General features: G+C 48.4%; 1 protein-coding gene across 3 annotated transcripts in view; it reads right to left on the reverse strand.

Annotated features, from left to right (window-relative positions):
* NUP160 (nucleoporin 160) overlaps positions 1-21,233 on the reverse strand; it is a 58,224-nt gene extending 36,991 nt beyond the window's left edge. For all 3 annotated transcript variants that reach the window (XM_077820749.1, XM_077820750.1, XM_077820748.1), the window contains exons 1-14: positions 21,117-21,233; positions 20,751-20,859; positions 19,836-20,046; positions 18,030-18,252; positions 17,549-17,627; positions 11,994-12,108; positions 10,437-10,595; positions 8,666-8,743; positions 8,289-8,386; positions 6,506-6,590; positions 5,218-5,286; positions 2,973-3,056; positions 1,601-1,771; positions 1,055-1,154 (exon numbers count right to left, since the gene is read on the reverse strand). In XM_077820749.1, the coding sequence (XP_077676875.1) occupies positions 1,055-1,154; positions 1,601-1,771; positions 2,973-3,056; positions 5,218-5,286; positions 6,506-6,590; positions 8,289-8,386; positions 8,666-8,743; positions 10,437-10,595; positions 11,994-12,108; positions 17,549-17,627; positions 18,030-18,252; positions 19,836-20,046; positions 20,751-20,859; positions 21,117-21,213 (1,678 nt within the window). In that variant the 5' untranslated portion in view covers positions 21,214-21,233. The remainder of the gene's footprint in view (positions 1-1,054; positions 1,155-1,600; positions 1,772-2,972; positions 3,057-5,217; positions 5,287-6,505; positions 6,591-8,288; positions 8,387-8,665; positions 8,744-10,436; positions 10,596-11,993; positions 12,109-17,548; positions 17,628-18,029; positions 18,253-19,835; positions 20,047-20,750; positions 20,860-21,116) is intronic.
* Positions 21,234-21,795: the final 562 nt, after the last annotated feature.

The following is a 21,795-nucleotide window of genomic DNA, read 5'->3' on the forward strand; positions in this document are numbered from 1 at the left end:
AATTAGAACAGCAGCTTTTACATTCCAGAACTTTCAGGGGTTGTAAAGGTGAAACCTGAACATCACATAGGCACCGTTTCAATGTAAATACGCAGAATACAAAAAAAAACCACGTTAAAAGAAATTAAGCCTACATCAGACAATGTCAGAATGAAAGTTGCCAAAGTAGGTAAGGAACAAACGTTCATTCTGACCTGTAAACCCAGCCTATCAATGACAGCTCATAAAAGAAGGTAAAGTGAAGAGCCCAGCAGAGTGGTACAAACCAGACGTTTTAAAGTTGATTTTTGGGGAGAAGGGGTCTTCAAGGCCCTTGGTGGTCAAAAATGGCTAAGGCACAAGGCCAAGATGATGATGATAATACAGGAATGCTTCCTTCTATTACGTCACCACATGTTTTGACTGGGTATTTTTAACAGGACAAGACTGCCACTTTTTCGTGGACATGGATCTCCTGGGCATTACTTGGCAACTTGCAGGAAAAGGAGCAGCTTAGAGGACAGGGCATGATCTTTGTAATCACGGCTGCCACCACACCATTAGGACTTCCTTACCCTAATCCTAAGGGGCACAACCCAAGCAGACCAGGCTACAGAGAGGGACCCAGATGACATCTCTATCAGGTTAAGCTGAACCCCGACCACACCTGGGATGTGAATCCAACTTTTGGGCATTGGAAGCCAGTAAGAGGTGTTCAAAGAGGCTGCATCCCCAGAGATAGCAAAGCATGCGCCCAGCGCTGGGGGCTATGTTATGCACTGACTGAAGGTTAGAATTCCACTCTTTGATTTTCTTGAACTAAGTCACAGCAACATTTTATCCTTAACGCACGCACAAGTGGTTTTCAAGTCTCCAGGCTTTCCAAAAGGGAATCTACCACTAGGTTGAGGCTAAGCAGGAGAAGTTTCAACCCACACAGCTTCAGAAAGATCTGAGCATGTAAAAAAAGAGGATTAGCATGGAAACGTCTATATCCTTAACTACAGAGCTTGTGACACGCATGCTGGAATTTCCTCTACAGTGGAACAACTTCCCCAACTTCCCTCCCCTTTACCATCAAAGATAGTGCTGTCATCCTCAGTCAACAGATGCTCATCAGGCAACAGATACAGATGATCCACCAGGGAACAGGGCACAAGGAAAGACAGGAATCCCTGGGAAAGTGAAAGATACAACCATCGTTCAAGTCTCAGTTAGGAATATGCCCTGGAATCACTTAAGGAACTCCAATGGTAACTCACTACATTCAGACTAGACCGAGGTGGGCAAACTTTTTGGCCTGAGGGCCACATCTGGGTGGGGAAATTGTATGCAGGACCATGAATATAAGCCTGGGGCAGGGGGTTGGGATGCAGGAGGGGTGCAGGGTGCAGCAGATGGCTCAGGGAAGGGGGTTGGGGTGCAGGAGGGGGTGCAGGGTGCGGGCTCCGGCCCGGCGCAGCTTACTTGAAGTGGCTCCGGGGTGGCAATGGTATGTAGCAGGGCTAAGGCAGGCTCCCTCGTGGGCTGGATCCGGCCCACAGGCCGTAGTTTGCCCTCCCCTAGACTAGACCAATGCAAAGTGTCTACAGCATAAAGCAGCTCCTGCTTTGTGCCTCACCTTTTTTAGCAGGCACACCATGTTAGTATATGGATTCAGGTGGAGAGCAAGAGGGCATGAAAGTGCTTCTTGGTACTGAAGGCAGCAGGCATAGAACTTGGACCAGAACTCAACCTGTAACTGTCGAAACTCTTCCTGGGAGAATTCGTATTCAGTTACGCTGCCCTGGAGCTGGGGGGAACACAGCAGGATATCAGGTCAGCAATTGACTCCCCAAAGATGGGGATTCATTTTTATTTATATATATATAAAATCCATCAAAGAACCTGTGTCACAGAAAGGTTAGCATTGCACAGCTAGGCATTCAAACCTCAGGGAATGCCAGTTATAGCTACACACGTAACTCTGGTTCTGTCCTCTAGAGAGTACGTATTACCTACACCAGCTAATTACGTGGCAACATATTTTGCAAACACCAACACTGTTTTTCCCACACTTTAAGATACAGATATGTTGCACCCTCTACTACCGAATATTTTGGAGCGTGAGCCAGACAAGAGTCCAAGAGGGCCACTTCTATCATCCTAGATACAAAGCTATGAGGTAGTGTTAACACTCAGGGTATACAGCAATTACTTAAGGATAAAAATCCTTACAAGTACGTGGTGGGTTAATAGACCACCATTAGACCGAGACCAGGAAAAAGGACAGCAACTACTTGATTTTTCCTTTAACTAGACTATTTTGAAGGTTCCAGTAAGCACCTTTCCAACCAGGTGCGCTTTCTATAAAAAGCAGAGCTATTTTATAAGGGTTTTAGTTGTTTCCCCGATGATGCTTAAGGGTCTTTCACCAAGGAAAAGAAAACAGGCCACAGAAGAGCAGCAAATGGACTTGCCTTCCCCTCACTCCCTCCCGTCTGCCTGCTTAGCAGCAGCACTGAAGTGAGGCCTCCCTGAGGTGCTCAGAGGAGCCGCGGTGGGTGAAGACCCATGCCCACTCCTACTGCACCCCGCCACTCACCCACCAGGCTCTCACTGCTGCCGCACAGAGAAAACGAGCATGTGAGTGATGTGCACAAGACAGGAATTGCAACAGAGAAAAACCTGGCACCATTGTCACTATACAAAGTGCTCTCTGACTTACAATGTAAACAGACTCTAAAGGAAAAAGGAAGTGCAGCTCACTTTGGCACACCTAAAACCAGTGGGGGGAGCAGGGAGAACGGTGAACCCCTGAAGAAAGAGGAATAGTTAAGAGATGGGGAAGTAGTGAGAAGGAATTTTTGTTTAAAATGATGCAACTGCTTTGAGGCTAGCAGGGAGGAAAGTTAGGCCATGGGTCATCTGTGGATTTAACTTTTAATTCTACCTGAGGTGCTAAGATACCACAGTGATGACTGTCGTCATAAAACACTCAGTGGAAACCTCACCTCGTTTTCCACAGCTATGGTCACCTCTTTTTTCAGCTCATCCCAGGTCAGATCCATGATTCTCTCTCCTCCTCGGGAAAAGATCTACAAAAACATTACAGGAAACTTCCATTTTGAAGCACTAGCCACAAACCTGTCTAAGCGACAGTACGACGTGAAGATGTAGAACAGAGGAATAACATCACTCACTGCAGAGAACTGTAGCTAGGCAGAGGCAGCCAAGATACACCAGAGCAAAGGGATAGTTGGCATTACGAGAGGGTTATGCACTTCGCTGTTTACGGATGCCAGGCTGTACGCTCATCCCAAACGTTTGCACCCAATTGGAGGGAGGGATTGGCCGTAGCGGGGGTCCAGAGGCCCACAAGAGGGGCGGGCCAGAGTGGAGGAAAGGGGCTTCCAGCAACCTGACCTGCATTAAAATCAGGCCCATACAACGCCCATTGGGTGCTGCAGGCACAGCAGGCTTTCTGGTGCTCTAACCCTGAGGTCACTGCCTCCCCTGGATCCACAGTGACCCTGTCCCGCTGCCACAGATCCCCCGGAGGTCACTGCCTCCCTCAGATCCACAGTGACCCTGCTTTCCTGCCTCCCCCTGGAGCCACAGCCTACAGACTCATTGTATGAGTTAGTGGAATCAGGCTTTTCCAACGTTCACCAAACCCACTGACACCTGGAACGTTCCCAGACCTGGAATTGATGCGATGCCGATTTCGTTACAGACAGTGCACCTCCAGGGAAGTGAGCACAGGACTTTGCTGAGCTCGGCCCATGAGCTCCATCACAGAAGCTACACTGAGTCAAGAGCAAGCCCAGCGGGCAGCTCACCAGGTCCTGCCCAAAGGGAGAACCAGGGTGGTGTCCTCGGAGGCGATAAGGTGCACACCAGGGGCCTGATTCTCCACTGTCACACCAGTGACTTAAATGCAGTCAGACCAGCATAAAACTGGGGAGACGGAGACTCCGAGCCCAGCGCTGCCCACCAGTGTCTCCATCAGAGAATTACGGAGCAGCAGCAACAACACTGCATTCTCTTCAACCCCTGGCCCTTCCTCCTCCTGCACCCTCCAGTCCACGAGCTCGCCAGCGCCCGCTGCTGCCCAAACCTTTCCCCTCCTCCCTCAGCTCTGGGGTTAACGCTCCCCGCACCACATGCCGCCCACTCCACCAAGCCCAGCTTGGCTCACATCTAGTATTCATTTCTCCCACTGCTGGTCCTGAGCCGCAGAAAGTTCAGCAGGAAACCCCCAGCCCACGTGGCTATCTTCTGCTATGGGTCTGATCTCATCAGTCACCTCTGCTTCCTTGTCCACGCACCCAGCCCTCCCTGACTGAGGCCAGCGAGCCGTCACTATCATTTCACACCTCTGGCTCCTTCCTAAACTGTCCCTGCACTAGCTTCTTGGTAGTGAAGACTAGATCCGGCATGACCTTCCACTCCCCCCGTTTTGCCATCTCAGCATCCTTTGCTGCACCCCAGACCCTGCCCTCGAAACCTCCTGCCTGCTCTTTTTCCCGCTCCTCCATCGTCTTCTGGCCCTACCGACTGCCACCCTCGCTCTCACCCTTGCCTTCTCCTCAGGCTCTTTTCTCTTCATATACCTACATGTTCTTGTATGCCCCCATCCACAGGGCCCTAGCCTGGGCCCTCCTTGCCCTCTCCTTGAAACACACTGGGCAGGCTGCATACAGCCACTGTATAAACGTCCTCATCTCAGACTGTTCTTCAGTCACCACGCCCAACCTCCACCCTTTCCAGTCCATAGAAATGGCTCTCGCCACTCTTCCTGGCTCAGCACCCTTGGGACCTTTCACTATTATACCCTTCTTCCTCCTGCCACTGCCTGCACCTTGTCGTGTTATGTGCACGGGGAGAACTAAAGCACCTCAGGACAGGGAGCTTTCATTTGTCTGTAGCACATCAAATACACCTATGACACTGTATAAACACAAACGCAGCTTTTGCAGGCCCAGATGTTCTCTTTTACTGATACCTGGTCAGTTCAGGTGAAGGGAGGCTGTCAAGTAGCAAGTTATGCCTCCCTCTCCAGCCCATAAGCAAACATTAGACTTATTTAAGGGCCGCTCTAATTTATGGTGACTGGTCTGTGGGGCCTTACGCCAACGGATGGCACGCAGGCCAGCTGAGAGTTCTCCTCCTCTACTGGCCCACATTCACTTTGTGCAGCCAGAAATGGCACAAAGTGGCTGGAACTGAGGAAGCACAAATTGATTGTTTGCTAACCTGGAGAGCTTTGAGTAGAGCAGCATTTGTGAACCGACCAGGCATGAAGAGAGACTCCAAATAAGTTTCCTGTGAAAGAACAAAATGGTAATTCAGAGAAGCACATTTATGCAAAATGATGCAGGCTTCTAATTACAGTTCATCATTCTAGGAATCTCTTCTGCAGGGGCCTGCTAACAGGTGGCGCTATAAATTGCAGGATACTGGCCTTTCAATGGTTTATTGCAAAAGGACTGACAATCTGAAACCCAGTATAGATGGTCTAGTCTCTCAGAATGAGGTAAGTCACCCCCAGAATGAAAAGCAGCCAGACACACTCTGCAGGGATGAACTCCGCAGCTAACAACCTGAAAGGAGACTGCAAAGAAGTGGCTATCTTTCCTGTTCATGGGGGCAGAAGGCAGCACAGCTCCTTAGTGCTGGTAAAACTGAGGGTTTGGTTTCATAGCACCCCTTAGAATTCCAGCATCCTCTAGAATGCAACACCCCCTCTTTCCATCCCACCTGTATCGTGTGCAATGAGGAGCAAGGAGTACCTTCAGGCTGCCATGTCTAATTCCTACTCCCCTTCCCATGGCACTGGCAATTCCTGTGCTCCTTTCAGTCCCATTAACGCCTCTCCTCCCAGATCACCTTTCCAGACCTGAGGAATTCACGTTCTTCCTTTCAATTGCCAACTGCCCTAATTCACAGTAAAATCCCTTCCTGTATCAAATTCCAACTCATCCTCCCCTCTTCAGAGTTTTATACAATTCTGCCCTCAGCCCTCTTTTCCACCTCCTCAGGCCTCATCACATCCACTAAGTAGCTTAATGCTTCTGCTCTCTCACCCCATTCTTAGACCACTCCATCGGCTCCTCATTCCTACTCAAGCTGGAAATCCATGTTTGCTCTAGTCTCTCAATCTGACTTCTTCACAGCTCCTGCCATCAGAAGCAGCCATCCCGTATCCCTCTGCTCACGGACATCAAGCTGTTTACAAATTTCATCTTGAAAGACTTTCTCCCTTGCTTATAACAATTTCTGTTCCTCCTCAGCTACTGGTCTTGTGGCCAGTTTAAGTGTTTTACACCACTGTAATGTATGCTATGTGTCTGTTGTCTCATTTAATTCTGTGAAGCTTTAAAGATACCGTTTCTATAAAGGACAACATACAAAATAAAGTTATATTGCATTCACTGATCTGTCCCAACGGTCTTTCTACTTCGGTTTCCTGCAGCAAAAGATAGAAAGGAACCTAGGGACACAGCCCAAGTTACTTCTGGTAGGTATTGTATTGTCCACTCACCCTAGGGTCTTGGTCATCTCTAATATTCACTTCCTCTTCTGGCAGAGACTGCACAAACACTTGGTTCCACTGGCCTGCGATATTTCTGAGGAAAAAAGAATTTCCATCAGTCATGTATGCTCAGTCGCAGTGAACACTAAACTCTCTGGTAATCCTAGTCTGAAGTGAGTTCAACTATAGTATTTTCACCAATAATCACAGATATTAATTCAGTGCTGGTCCAGATGGGTCATATGGTAGGATAAGCTAAAGAAAGATGACTAATGACTTATGTACAAGTGCTACAACCTGTGACAAAGTGAGTCCAGACGGCTGCAGAAGGGTCTGGGGAAACAGGTATGTTAGCCCTAGAATGCTAAAGGCCCTTTTTCCTACAAGCTGGGAAGGGGTTACTTCAGGTCAATTAGGGACACCTGAGTCCAATTAAGGGCTGCCTGAAATCTGTTAAAATCTCTCAGGGTGGTGGTGGGGAGGGGAGAGGAGAGGAGAGAAAAGAAACTGCTGCAAGGCTGGAGGCAGCTGGGAGATAGGCTTCTCCAGTGTGAGAGACTGCACTCCTCCCCATAGGGGAGACACCCAAAACCCAGTGCCTGTTTAGGGGAAGGACTGACACCCCAGGGCCAGTGACAGGACAACACCTGCCCCAATGAGGAGGTCAGGGAAAGGCATTCCCTTTTTCTTTTGCTGCTTTATAGACCTGTTCCCCTTCGTTTGGCAGAGGAGCACTCCTCAGACCTGCCCCGAGGTCTATCGGGAAGGCTCTGAGAAACAAACCCCGAAGAGGGAAGACAGACACACTCCAGAGTGGGGGCTGATTTACCCCAGGCCCTGTCCCTGACAGAGGAGGGAGCACTAAGCCCAGCGAGGCAGAAGGGGTGCCTTGCCACAATCCTTATTTCTGTTTACTCTGCTGTCCAGTTAACCCATGGATTTATCTAGATTCTTATCCCAAGCCCATCATTGTGATATCATGCTGAGCTCTCCCTTTGTTTTACTGACATGTATGTAGAGATGGGCTGATTCTGAAACTCTGCCCAGTTAGAATTAATGGCAGATTCATGTGCCTAAAGGGAAGCAGGGCACTTGTAAATCATTTTACCCAAGTATTTCAGTCAGTCCAGGGGCCCAGATACAGTGTCTACTTGTCCACCTACTTGTCGGGGAGAGGAATAGCTCAGTGGTTTGAGCATTGGCCTGCTAAACTCAGGATTGTGAGTTCAATCCTTGAGGGGGCCATTTAGGGATCTGGGGCAAAAATTGGGGATTGGTCCTGCTTTGAGCAGGGGGTTGGACTAGATGACCTCCTGAGGTCCCTTCCAACCCTGATATTCTATGATTCTACTTGCCCACCAGCCAATGAATAAACTAATATATTTACTCGCTGGTCCTCCAAACTACTCCTACTTGCCCCAGATGAATATGTAAAAGTTGGCAAAAAAGTGTGAGGAGAAAGCTGGGAGTGGCACAGATGTTCCCTGTGATCTTCTAATCATGCCAGACCTCTGAGTTCTTAACCCTGCTTTCTTGCTATCACAGCTCTAGCTGCTATAATCAAGCAGGGTTAAAAATCTAAATAACCTATGTTACAAGGAGAAAGGAGTGGACAGACGCCACGCACCCTGGGATATTAAGGAAATTAGCTAACAATGAACTGAGCACAAGTGGAGAGGAAAGGAAGCAAGTGGAGGGAAGCAAATGTAAGAATGATTTTAACAAACAATAATAGTGACCGTTGTAATTACTATCTCACGAGGTTAACCAGTAAAACAGGAGGGAGACTCACTGCTCAAAGTTGATGTATTTCACAATAGTCTGATTCTCCGCATTGTGCCACAGTGCCCAGATCTCAGCTGGTGTTAAGGCAAAATCAACAAGCGTCTCCTAGTTGAAAAAGACAGCATGGAGACTTGATTAACACGCCGAAAATGCAAGTGATGTTTAAAGTTAGCTCTCAGTGGGTACAAGTGCATAAGCCAGAGAAACATGTAATGTTATTTTGTTACATTCACAGGAGCAAATCCAGATCCTGTTTATTCATACTGAAAGTCTGCAAGCTTATATCTGATTTATGGATCTGTACTCTTCTTCCAGTGAGACTCTGCCCACTACTAGTTTTGTGCCCCACCCTCCCTCCCCAAGGAGTGTAGCATTGGCACTCACCTGAGAGGTGAATAGGGAGGATATGTGATCAAGACTATAGCGGTTACTCTCAGTGCTCACCAGCTGGAAGACACAGAACTGCACACACACAAGGTAAGTCAGTGGCTGGAAAAGAGCCACCCTAATTAAAATAAAGATGCTATCAAAGTGACACAGTGAAACTGTTCTACTCAGGTTCCTATCCCATGCCCATCACAGCGTTATCCAAGCACCTGATACTGAGGTACTCTGTTTTGAATCTTATGACTGAAAGAACTAGTGTCAAGTAGTGCAAGCCAGTGCATACCATACTAAAATGCAACTGTCTCACTCAGAGATGCTGCACGCGCACGCTGAGAGCTGTGCCACTCCACTCTGAAACCCCAAGCACTAGGATTGGCTAAGAGATTCCAATCTGCACAATGACTATTTTTTCTAAACTGTGTAGTGAAGGTGTAAACTCTGGAGGCAGAAACCACCTGTTTGTTCCATGTCTGTACAGCGCCTAGCACAATGGGCCCAGGTCCAGGAGTGGAACTCCTCCATACCAGCGCAATGGATATTAATGCAAAATATAGCACTCAACCCAGGAGCTGCCAAAGTTAAAGTGACACATTCAACTAAAGATATTTGGTGTAGGCGATAAGGGACCTGCCAATCCATACTCCCTGAGGGCCACATTCTGCTTGCAATTACAACCGTGAATGAGTGTGCTATGTAAACAGCGAGCACAGAAATAATTTAAAATATACTCATGCTGGGTTCTAGAGTGTTCACAAAAGGAAACTGGTTGACACTATATATATCTGTTCTCTTCATTTCTGTTCTAGCAAGATGTTTAAAAATAAATGCTGCATCCCTGCCTCATTCACCATGAACTGAATAAGGCAGGGCTCCTACAGAGATTATTGTATAGGAACATAAGTAAAGACTATCAAGATGCATATAACCCCAGGGCCCAGAGTTAATGCTGTTGGATCAGTTACACACTTTTGGTGGCTTTACTTTACAGCCTTACGGTTTAAATCCTGGGTACTTGGTTGTTGGGAATCACCTAGATGCCTTTTTATCAAAAGTACCTCCCCAGCCCCACCAGAACATCAAATGTGAAACCAGTTTGTGCATCATTTTATGCACCCTGAGCATGCCGTTTGCGATGGTGCTTGGCTCTAAGCACTTAGTATGCAAATTCTGCACACTTTCAATAGTTAAACACGGAGTGAACGAAGTAGGGCTTCCTGCTCACCTTAGTTACGCATGTCTGCTCAGCCCTGATTTACACAGCTGGAAAGTAGCTTCCCCACACACAACAGTAGCTCACTGAAACTCCCATCTTGAATTATTTGAAAACCTCCACAACTGGGCTAAATCAAAACCAGCCTCTCTGAGACCCTTTGCCCCAAGATTTATCACTACATCAAACCTCAAATTTCCGCTCCCAACTCACTTCAGATTTTAAAAAGCAGTGCGAGAATTTGTTATAAGGGTAACGTTGCTCCACTCTACCCATTCTCAAAAGCAAATCCCTTTTCTCTTCCTCCATTTCCCGAACAGCAGACCCACTGGTAGACACCAAACATGGAAAGTTCTACTCCCAAAGCAAAGACGCGTGAGCATCTTGCGAAGTGTTTTGGAATGAGAAACACTATTCAGCAGATATTATTCCGTGCAGTGCATGTTGGCAAATGCTCTCTTTACTATTATGTGCAACCCTATACAAAACTGGGAGCATCCCAATAATTCACCGTCTTTGCCTATACGAGAAGTCTTGAAGGTTCTGGTCATTTTGTACCTGTCCTCGCTTGGGTGCATGCATATAAACACCAAGGTAGAGCCCCAGTGACTGCGAATAGGCCAGCCGCAATCGATGTCCCATTCCAGCAGCGAGCCTCAGGTCCTTATTCACAGGCACGAACTCCAGCAGATCAGCTACCATCAGACACATTTGGTCCTGCCCAGAACAAAGACAACAGACAAGCAGCACAAAGGAAGGTTAGGGGCTTCAGCTTTTCCACCTCCTGTCCTTTAATATACAAGTCCAGCAGCAGTTCCCCACCTTCTCTCGAACCACACCTTACCCTGGGCTAGCCCCACGTCCATTTTTCCCCTTTATTCTCTTCCCCCCCATACCTGTTTTCCTTTTCATTGCTTTCCCCTGGGTGTGTCATTTCTGCTCCCCTAGTTGCTCCTCCTGCCTTCTTCCCTTCACTTACACGAAGGCTACAGCTTGCCCTGTGACACTTTGGGAGGGAGAGACACGCTCTGGCAGCTGAACTGCCTGTTGTGAATGCAAACACACAAAGCTTGTGCTGCTTGTTGGGCCTGCAGCCCTATGTTTGAGCATTCCTGTAGCTAGGGACTGCCAGGAAGGAATGTGGGTCTCAAGAAACTACCCACTGCTGAACTGACAGAAGCATATTTACAGTAGAGAATGAGAGCGGATCCAGTGTCACGCAGCTTTCCCCACTCTGCATATGGCTGCTCTTCTCTATCTGGTTCCCCCTTCCCCAGACTAGGCTGGTATCTCCTCAAGGTGGGGAACCCTGCTTTAATAGCTATGTTACATCCTCAAATGCTATTAAGAGATTTCTAGTCTTTTAGACTTGTCTCCCTCGCAGCCTTCTGAGGAGCCATGCATTTAAACACCAGTCTGCACCGATCCATTCTCCAGGTAAACTGAAGCAATATGCATGGCCTATACAACTATCTGAAACACAGTTCATTTGTTTTGCTCTCCTGATCTTGCCTCTGACTGAGCGTGTGCTCTGAAAGACCAGGAGGGGGCCTGCGCAGTAAAACTACAATCCCATCCCCCCTGAACCATTCAAACTAGCTGAGAGTATGTGGGCTCAGGGAATTGGTGCTTGGATATGATGCTCAGAGTGAGTTGTGTTCAGCAAGCTGGTGCACTCAGTCAAGTTCTCTGGTGGACAGGTAGCCCCGTTACAAGACACACTCCTGTTAGTCGTCTCAGGAAAGGGCAAGGACTGAGTTAGCATAGAGATCCAAGTACCTTCCCCCACTAGAAGTGGTCCTAGACACCATGGTAAGGCAGTGCAGTAAGCTTGCTAACTTGTTGCCCGCACTGTTACCTATGTTTGAAGACTTCACTATGTCTAGAAATCATACAATTTCCAAGTAAAATATTAATAGGAGACAAGACTTGACCATTTCTTTGTGTTCCCTGAAATCCTGCTACTCAACAAACTCACGGCCAGTCCATGGAGCACCAGTTTAGCCAAGTCTCAGAATCAACAGCCCATCCTCTGTCTCACAGCACCTCGATATCATCTACGTGATGTGACAACCCCATCTGCAGAGCAAATTACAACCCAAAACACTCACTCACTTTGTAAGACCACATCCTGAGTTTGTGATCCTGGCAGAGTGCGAACAGGAAGGCATCATGCTCGAGACAGTGAACAGAGAGGCTGACAGGAAGGTCTGAAGGGCCTTGGTCACCTCTGAAAACACAAGTAGTCATTCAGAAGGATTTCATTAAGTATTCACTGCACTGAGGGGAGCGAATCTCTGTGCACACAAGACAGACAATGAGCTCCCTGTCACAAGGGGCTTAAAGCGTAACAGGTGAATAATTACTCAGATTCAAAGGTCAGAGGGGACTGTTGTGATCATCTAATCTGACCTCTTGGATAACACAGGACAGAACTTCCCTGAAATAATGCCTGGAGCAGAGCTTTCAGAAATGCATCCAATCTTGATTTAAAAAAATGTCAGCAATGGAGAATCCACCACAACCTTGGTAAATTGTTCCAATGGTTAATTACTCTCATTCAAAATTTACACCTTATTTCCAGTCTGAATTTATCTAGCTTCAACTTCCAGTCTCGGGATGGTGTTAGGCCTTTCTCTGCTAGATTGAATAATCCACTATTAAATATTTATTCCTTACGTAGGTTCTTAGTCTGTGATCAACGCACCCCTTAAACTTCTCTTTGCTAAGTTAATAGAATGAGCTCCTTGGATCTATCACTATAAGGTAGGTTTTCCAATCACTTAATCGTTCTCGTGGCTCTTCTCTGCCCTTCTCCAATGTATCAACATCCTTGAAGTGTTGGACACAGAATTCTAGCAGCAGTCACACCCGTGTCAAATACAGAGGTAAAATAACCTCTCTGCTCCTATGCGAGATCCCCCTAATTATGTATCCAAGGAGCACATTCAGCCTTTTGGCCACAGAGTTGCACTGAGAGCTCATGTTCAGCTGATTATCAATCCCTCCAAGAAAAAAGATAAAAATAAAATAAAATCTATCCTGGGAAGCAATGACTCTGAAAAAGAGTCCCCCATCCTAAGTGTGGCCTACATTCTTTGTTCCTAGACATATACATTTAGCCATATTAAAACACGCATTATTTGCTTGTACCAAGTTTACCAAGAGATCCAGTTTGCTCTGCATCAGTGACCTGGCCTCTTCAAATTTTTGTGTCACTTGAAAACTTTCAGTGATGATTTTATATTTTCTTCCATTGTTATAAAGTGTTATAGGGTAAAGCCAACAAGTGATCCCTGAAGGACCCCATTAGAAACACACATCTTCGATGATTCCCTGTTTACAGTTACATTTTGATGCCTATCAGTTAGCTAGCTTTTAATCCATTTAATTGTGCCATGTTAATTTTATATCACTGTAGCTTTTTAATCAAAATGTCATGTTATGCGGTCAGACCACGGGGGGGGGGGGGGAGAGTGTGCAAACTGAGGACAGTAACAAGATACTTAGAACATTTGACTCCTCTCTCCTCAAAAAGTCACCTGAACTTGCTGATTACCACCCAGTCTCTAACTGTCCCCCTTTGGTGAAGATCACAAGGATGCATGCAGGCAGCATTTTAGCACAACATACGTTTCAGGAATCCTTGACATGGGAAAGTGTTACTAGTTGTACTGACAATCTCCCCATGTGGGGAAACATTTATTCTGACAGCAGGCTGGCTAACCTAATGAGGAGGACTTTAAACTAGGTTCACCGGGGGAAGGAGACCAAAGCCCTGAGGTAAGTGGGGATGTGGAATACCGGGAGGAAGCACGAGCAGGAGCGCGTGAGGCTCCTGCCTCATACTAAGAAAGCAGGACAAACAGCAAATTATCTCAAGTGCCTATACACAAATGCAAGAAGCCTGGGAAACAAGCAGGAAGAACTGGAAGTCCTGGCACAGCCGAGGAATTATGATGTGATTGGAATAACAGAGATTTGGTGGGATAACTCACATGACTAGAGTACTGTCATGGATGGATAGAAACTCTTCAGGAAGGACAGGCAGGGCAGAAAAGGTGGGGGAGTTGCATTGTATGTAAGAGAGCAGTATGACTGCTCAGAGCTCCAATATGAAACTGCAGAAAAACCTGAGAGTCTCTGGATTGAGTTTAGAAGTGTGAGCACAAGGGTGATGTCATGGTGGGAGTCTGCTATAGAACACCGGACCAGGGGGATGAGGTGGACGAGGCTTTCTTCCGGCAACTAATGGAAGTTACTAGATCACAGGCTCTGGTTCTCATGGGAGACTTCAATCACCCTGATATCTGCTGGGAGAGCAACACAGCAGTGCACACTCAATCCAGGAAGTTTTTGGAAAGTATAGGGGACAATTTCCTGGTGCAAGTGCTGGAGGAACCATCTAGGGGCAGAGCTCTTCTTGACCTGCTGCTCACAAACCAGGAAGAATTAGTAGGGAAAGCAAAAGTGGATGGGAACCTGGGAGACAGTGACCATGAGATGGTCGAATTCAGGGTCCTGACACAAGGAAGAAAGGAGAGCAGCAGAATACGGACCCTGGACTTCAGAAAAGCAGACTTTGACTCCCTCCGGGAACTGATGGGCAGGATCCCCTGGGAGAATAACATGAGGGAGAAAGGAGTCCAGGAGAGCTGGCTGTATTTTCAAGAATCCTTATTGAGGTTACAGGGACAAACCATCCCCATGTGTAGAAAGAATAGTAAATATGGCAGGCAACCAGCTTGGCTTAACAGTGAAATCCTTGCTGATCTTAAACACAAAAAGAAGCTTAAAAGAAGTGGAAGATTGGACAAATGACCAGGGAAGAGTATAAAAGTATTGCTCGGGCATGCAGGAATGAAATCAGGAAGGCCAAATCACACCTGGAGTTGCAGCTAGCAAGAGATGTTAAGAGTAACAAGAAGCATTTCTTCAGGTATGTTAGCAACAAGAAGAAAGTCAAGGAAAGTGTGGGCCCCTTACTGAATGAGGGAGGCAATCTAGTGACAGAGGATGTGGAAAAAGCTAATGTACTCAATGCTTTTTTTGCCTCTGTCTTCACAAACAAGGTCAGCTCCCAGACTACTGCACTGGGCAGCACAGCATGGGGAGGGGTGACCAGCCCTCTGTGGAGAAAGAAGTGGTTTGGGACTATTTAAAAAAGCTGGACAAGCACAAGTCCATGGGGCCAGATGCGCTGCATCCGAGAGTGCTAAAGGAGTTGGCAGATGTGATTGCAGAGCCATTGGCCATTATCTTTGAAAACTCAAGGTGATCGGGGGAGGTCCTGAACGACTGGAAAAAGGCTAATGTAGTGCCCATCTTTAAAAAAGGGAAGGAGGAGGATCCTGGGAACTACAGGCCAGTCAGCCTCACCTCAGTCCCTGGAAAAATCGTGGAGCAAGTCCTCAAGGAATCAATTTTGAAGCACTTAGAGGAGAGGAAAGTGATCAGGAACAGTCAGCATGGATTCACCAAGGGCAAGTCATGCCTGACTAACCTAATTGCCTGCTAGGCTGAGATAACTGGCTCTGTGTATGAGGGAAAAGCAGTGGACCTGTTATTCCTTGACTTTAGCAAAGTTTTTGATACCGTCTCCCACAGTATTCTTGCCAGCAAGTTAAAGAAGGATGGGCTGGATGAATGGACTATAAGGTGGGTAGAAAGCTGGCTAGATCATCAGGCTCAACGGGTAGTGATCAATGGCTCCATGTCTAGTTGGCAGTCGGTATCAAGTGGAGTGCCCCAAGGGTCGGTCCTGGGGCCGGTTTTGTTCAATATCTTCATTAATGATCTGGAGGATGGCGTGGACTGCACCCTCAGCAAGTTTGCAGACGACACTAAACTGGGAGGAGAAGTAGATACCCTGGAGGGTAGGGATAGGATACAGAGGGCCCTAGACAAATTAGAGGATTGGGCCAAAAGAAATCTGATGAGGTTCAACAAGGACAAGTGCAGAGTCCTGCACTTAGGATAGAAGAATCCAATGCACCGCTACAGACTGGGGACCAAATGGCTAGGCAGCAGTTCTGCAGAAAAGGACCTAGGGGTTACAGTGGACAAGAAGCTGGATACGAGTCAACAGCGTGCCCTTGTTGCCAAGAAGGCTAACCGCATTTTGGGCTGTATAAGCAGGCGCATTGCCAGCAGATCGAGGGATGTGATCGTTCCCCTCTGTTCGGCATTGGTGAGGCCTCATCTGGAGTACTGTGTCCAGTTTTGGGCCCCACACCACAAGAAGGATGTGGAAAAATTGGAAAGAGTCCAGCGGAGGGAACAAAAATGATTAGGCGGCTGGAGCACATGATTTATGAGGAGAGGCTGAGGGAACTGGGATTATTTAGTCTGCAGAAGAGAAGCGTGAGGGGGGTATTTGATGGCTGCTTTCAACTACCTGAAAGGGGGTTCCAAAGAGGATGGATCCAGACTGTTCTCGTGGTACCAGGTGACAGAACAAGGAGTAATGGTCTCAAGTTGCAGTGGGGGAGGTTTAGGTTGGATATTAGGAAAAACTTTTTCACTAGGAGGGTGGTGAAGCACTGGAATGGGTTACCTAGTGAGGTGGTGGATTCTCCTTCCATCCCTAGCTGAGATGATTTAGTTGGGGATTGGTCCTGCTTTGATCAGGGGGTTGGACTAGATGACCTCCTGAGGTCCCTTTCAACCCTGATATTCTATGAAAGTGTTATTTACTCTTTCATATAAACACAAGAACTAGTGGTCACCCAGTGAAATTAATAGGCAGCAGGTTTAAAACAATCATAAGGAAGTATTTCTTCACACAGCACTGTGGAACTCTTTGCCTGGGGATGTTGTGAAGGCCAACTGGTTCAAAAAAGAATGAGAAGTTCATGGAGAATAGGTCCATCAGTAGCTAGTGCATGTCCCTAAGCCTCTGACTGCCAGAAGCTGGGCCTGGACAACAGGGGATGGATCACTTGATAATTGCCCTGTTCTGTTCATTCCCTTTGAAGCATCTGGCAGTGGCCACTGTCGGAAGGCAGACTACTGGGCTAGATGGACCATTGGTCTGACCCAGTATGGAGAGTCTTATGTTCTTATGAAAGTCAAGGCAGGAGGAAGCATTTTGAACTGGTCAGATCCATAATGGCTCCCTAAATTATGGGGAGCTTCCCACTGGTTGTCAAAGTAATCTGAGATCTTACTGGACTCGTCACCGCTTTCAGATGCCCACAGAGTAGCAGTGGCTAGGAACACCTTGTCTTGTCTTCAGCTACCCAATAGATTTCACCTATTATGCACAAATATGGACCATGGTGATCGATGTATCTGTCACCATTAGATTTCTGGGAAGAGAGCATACTCGGAATTTTTAATCTGCACTGGCTGCCAAACCCACTCCTGTGTAAAAGTCCAGGGGCCAGTTACTAAATGTAACATTCATGGAGATCTCAGCCACACAGATCCAGAGGCAGCTCAGTAAAATGGACAAAGCCAGCTCCTCACTCCTGATCCCAATTTTGTCACTGTGCCTTGCTGTGTGGCCTACAGCAAGTTCCTAACCTCTTTTTAAAAGTGCTATTTACATGCTGAGCATTACTCCTGAAGTGTGCTTGTCTACCTTTAAATTTATCTGAATACAATCCATGTGCTTCCATACGGAGGGTTAAAAGAGACAATCCTATGTGTCACATGACAACACTAACCTGATAGCAGTTGGCATCCAACCTGTAAGCAAACGTTGCATCACAGAGCTCTGCTTCAGCTCCACAACTGAAACTATCCCTGAAAAAAAATGAAAATGAAACTGCTGAGCAATGTGCAGAATATCATTTGCTGCTTCAATGGGCCTGAATTATCATGCATTTTGGGAGTAAGATTACAATAAGCACCCGAGGCAAAATCAAGATCAATGGAAGCCCAAAACTGAAATAGGGAGGGATGCTGCAGGTCAGGACCGAGAGGCACTGACAAAGCCAAGAGGGGGAGCATGAAGCCTGTACGCTATATCTGGATCCAGACCAGTATTAATCTAATCATGGTCATCCTTCACTATGTATCACCTTCTATACCAGCATGAAATGGCTGTTTTTGCATAGGCAGGACAATTGGTGAAGGTGTGAGAAACACTAGCGCGTGCTTTATAAATACATACTCATGGTTACATACTCTACTCCCAACTCTTACCATGCACATCATGAGGAGGTAGCTTGAGGACAAATATTCCTCCTGAAGCAGATGGCAGAGCAAAGAGAGCCTCCCCATCACTGCTAAGCCAAGCCGCTGAAGCAGTGGAATTAGAGGCCAGTCCAGGAATGGAGGGGATCATGTGGTAGTTTGAAGGGTCCCTAAAATTAACTTTTCCAATATCTGTAAATACAGACTGCATCTGGCCCTCTGTTATCAGCTCCTGTTAGAGAAAGAAAAAAAGAGTCCAGGTCCCAAGAACACACAGAACTGTTAAGACTAGATACACAAAAATGGAACTGCCAAAGGAATGACAAACGCATGATCGCCACTACTCCTGGCTTTTACTTACTGAGAAAAGATCTTTTGAAAAAAATTCTCTGGTCACCTAAACTTCGCTCTTTCCCTTATTTTTAGCTGGGAAGGGCTGACCATTTAAGAGTGGATCTCAAAGTATAAGTGGATTAGATAACTGATTTATTGGTGGACCTACTCTCCCTCCCAGATACCTGCCAAGATCTTGATAACACTACCACATTCCTGCACAAGTGCTTTGCATCCCACAAAATAATTAGAGGGTTGCACACTTCATGGCTTATGTAGGCCCAGATTTACACCCAGCTGGGCCCCTCACCCCGAGTCTGGCTATGCCCAGCTGGGAGGGCCTGTCCATGGCCAGAGTTGGAAGGCAAGAGACTCGCTAACCCTAACCCAAATGTCACCCTTAACTCTGAAGTCATTGCCTCACACCACTGTATCCAGAGTGACTCTGCTCCCCTGCCACAGGCCTCTGTGAAGTGACTATCTCACCTCTACATCACAAGTGATCAACTGTGGATTTTACTGAAAATTGGGCTTTTCCAGTTTTCCGTTTTCACCAACATTAATAGGGTTCTGCCCTTTGATGTCTAGAACACCTCCAGAATTTTTGGCATTGACCATGTACAGTTTTCAAAAATTATCAAATTTCAGACTGAAATAAGGCAGACATTTTTATCAGTGAGCGTAACTAACCATTGGAACAATTTACCAAGCTTGTGGTGGATTCTCCATCACTGGCAATTTTTAAATCAAGATTGGGTGTTTTTTCTAAAAGCTCTGCTCTAGGAATTATTTGGGGGAAGTTCTCTGGCCTGTGTTATCCAGGAGGTCAGACAAGATGACCATAATAGACCCTTCTGGTCTCTGAGTATAGCATAGGGCCTCACTTCACTTGGCCAGTGATCTGGGATCGTTTGGTTTGGGAACTAAGAATGTGTGTCATATCTGTAAAGGCATCTCAACCAGAAAAATTTGGGAATCATAGTTGCACAAGTGACTATACACATGGAGTCTTTGGGATCTAAAGAGAGATGCCCTGAGCTTGCACTCCTGCTCTGCATCTCTTGAAATGGTAATGGTCACAGATTTCAAGCAACTTAGGCCCCAGTGTTCAAGTTCCCATGGATCTGGGTGCCTAGCTCCCTAGGAGCCTCTGAAAATCCTAATCTTAGTATTCAAAAAGCAAATTAGCAGAGACATATATTTCATATGTACATGCAATATCCAGTGTAGTATCTGCACCACTATTTCAGCAGGTTTGTATCCTAAAAGATGCTCTAAACTAGTTTTTAAAAATACAAGAAATGCTAGGTGGGGAAACTACAGGTTTCAGATCACTTTCCACCAAAGCTTGTTCCAATGATCCATGCCACAGCTATGTTTATGCCAAGACCAATCTTTGATTCTAAAAGATAATTCTAGTAAACTAGCTATAAATTATTTTCTTGAAACAAGTACACAATTATTTCCACCCAGACTACTTACACTCCTGTACATGCGAGCAGGGTGTGGCAGGACCAGACGGTGCACAGTCTGATTGGTTACAATCAAGATGACGACAAGATTCTGTGTCTCACACACATGTACTCCTCCGGGTAAGAGGCTACAATTCTGGATTTTGAGCCGAATGGCATTATTCAGGAGGTTTATATCCAGAGACTCCTCCACCAGCTCCAAAGTGTCTCCAGAAGTGGTCCTGAAAAAGTAAAAAAAGCTTTTTATGTTGACGATTGTGAGGCCTCTCAGGTCGGCAGTGATCAACACAACACAGGTTTAGACTCACAGGGCAGGTCTACACTGGAGTGGCACCACTGCAGCGCTGCAGTGAAGACGCTACCTACCCAACAGGAGGGCTTCTCCAAACCACATAGATACTCCACCTCCCAGGGAGGCGGTAGCAAGGTTGATGGGACCTAGTGCTGTCTTCACCAGGAGTAGTGTCAGTTTAACTGCATTGCTCAGGGGTATGGATCTGTCACACCCCTGAGCAACATAGTTATACTGACCTAATTTCCTAGTGTCAACCTGGCCATAGACTCTGCAGCAGGCAAAGGTATCCTGCTACAGGGAGCCATGGGCTTGCTCCCACTAACTGTTACTCAGGACCCCCATGCAGCAGTCCATCCCATTCAGAAAAGCACTTGGACACATGCTCAAATCTAATCCACTGACTTTAAAGGGACACCTTGCACTGAACTGGCATCTCACCACCCGCGCACACAGCCCCCCCCCCGGCAGGGGAAGAGCAGCCCGATACCCTGGCCTCCCCCTAGCCCAGGGGGCGATACCTGCCCAGCGGCAATACTCGCCATGGGGCAGGCAATTCACACCCCAGGGCAGGGGCAACACGGGGTGTGCCTGGCAGAGTCCCCGATACCCAGGCGCTCCCCCCACACCTACCAGTGGATGAAGCGGTTCCTGGTGACCGACACCAGCTGGGCGCTCTCCTGGTAGCAGAACCCGCCAGCGCTGTCGGCGTAGCGCCCGGCCCCGGGGCCCACGCTGGCACCTGCGGGGAAGGGAAGCGGGGTGGGGTGAGCGCGGGCAAGGCGGGGATCCGGGAGGGGGGACGGGGCAGCCCTCAGGGCCGGGGGCCTCAAGGGCGGGCTGGCGGCAGGGGCAGCCCGAGGGGGCGTGCCGCGGGGGACAGGCAGGGTGTCCTGGGGACGAGGGGGGGTCCCTAGGGCGGGGCCGGGAAGGCCAGGTGGGGAGAGGAGTCCTGGGGGCGGGGCCGGGCGGGGGGGGGGAGGGGAGGGGTCCCGGCACCTGGCGGGCTCAGCACAAGCTCCCGGACCCGGCGGCGCGGGCCGCGCTCGGCCCCGCTCAGCTCCAGGCAGCTCCGCTCGGCCAGCGCCGCCGCCATTTTCCCTTCCCGCGCGCCGCGCCGCGCGGCCCCACGGGAAGCCGGGGACGGGACCGAGGCGCGAGGGGGCGGGGCCACGCCCCCAGCGCGGCCGCCGCCCGAGAACGCTGCGGGTCCCGCCGCCGCGTTCGGCCAATGGCGCGCGGCGTCCCCTGGCCGGAGCCGCGCCCCGCGCCCCCCACGTGGCTGCCCCGCAGGCGTCGCCCCAGCCCCGCCCGCCGCACAGGCAGCGGGCCAGCGCGCGCACGTGGCCCGCCCCCGCCCCCGCCCCCGCCCCCGGGCGAGCCAGCTGCAGCGTGGTCAGGGTCCCGCGCTCTGGGTGAAGGTGCGATCGATCAAGGGCCAGGGGAACATGTTTCACGCCCCGTAGCAATAACGAGGCTGATACGTGAATAAAAAGCTGGTCACGGTCCGTTCAGAACACAGCTGGTGGCCTGCGGTCGCCTATTGACTACCCCGACTTACCGCCGGGGGGCGGCAGGGAGGCGACTTGCAGAGGCATGAAGGGTCAAGCCAGGCTGCAGGCTCCCGCCCAGCGGGGCGGGCCAGGGACAGGGGGCTCCGACTTGCCCAGCCGCTCTC

This window comes from Eretmochelys imbricata, chromosome 6 (assembly GCF_965152235.1).
Source record: "Eretmochelys imbricata isolate rEreImb1 chromosome 6, rEreImb1.hap1, whole genome shotgun sequence".
Lineage (NCBI taxonomy): Eukaryota > Metazoa > Chordata > Testudines > Cheloniidae > Eretmochelys > Eretmochelys imbricata.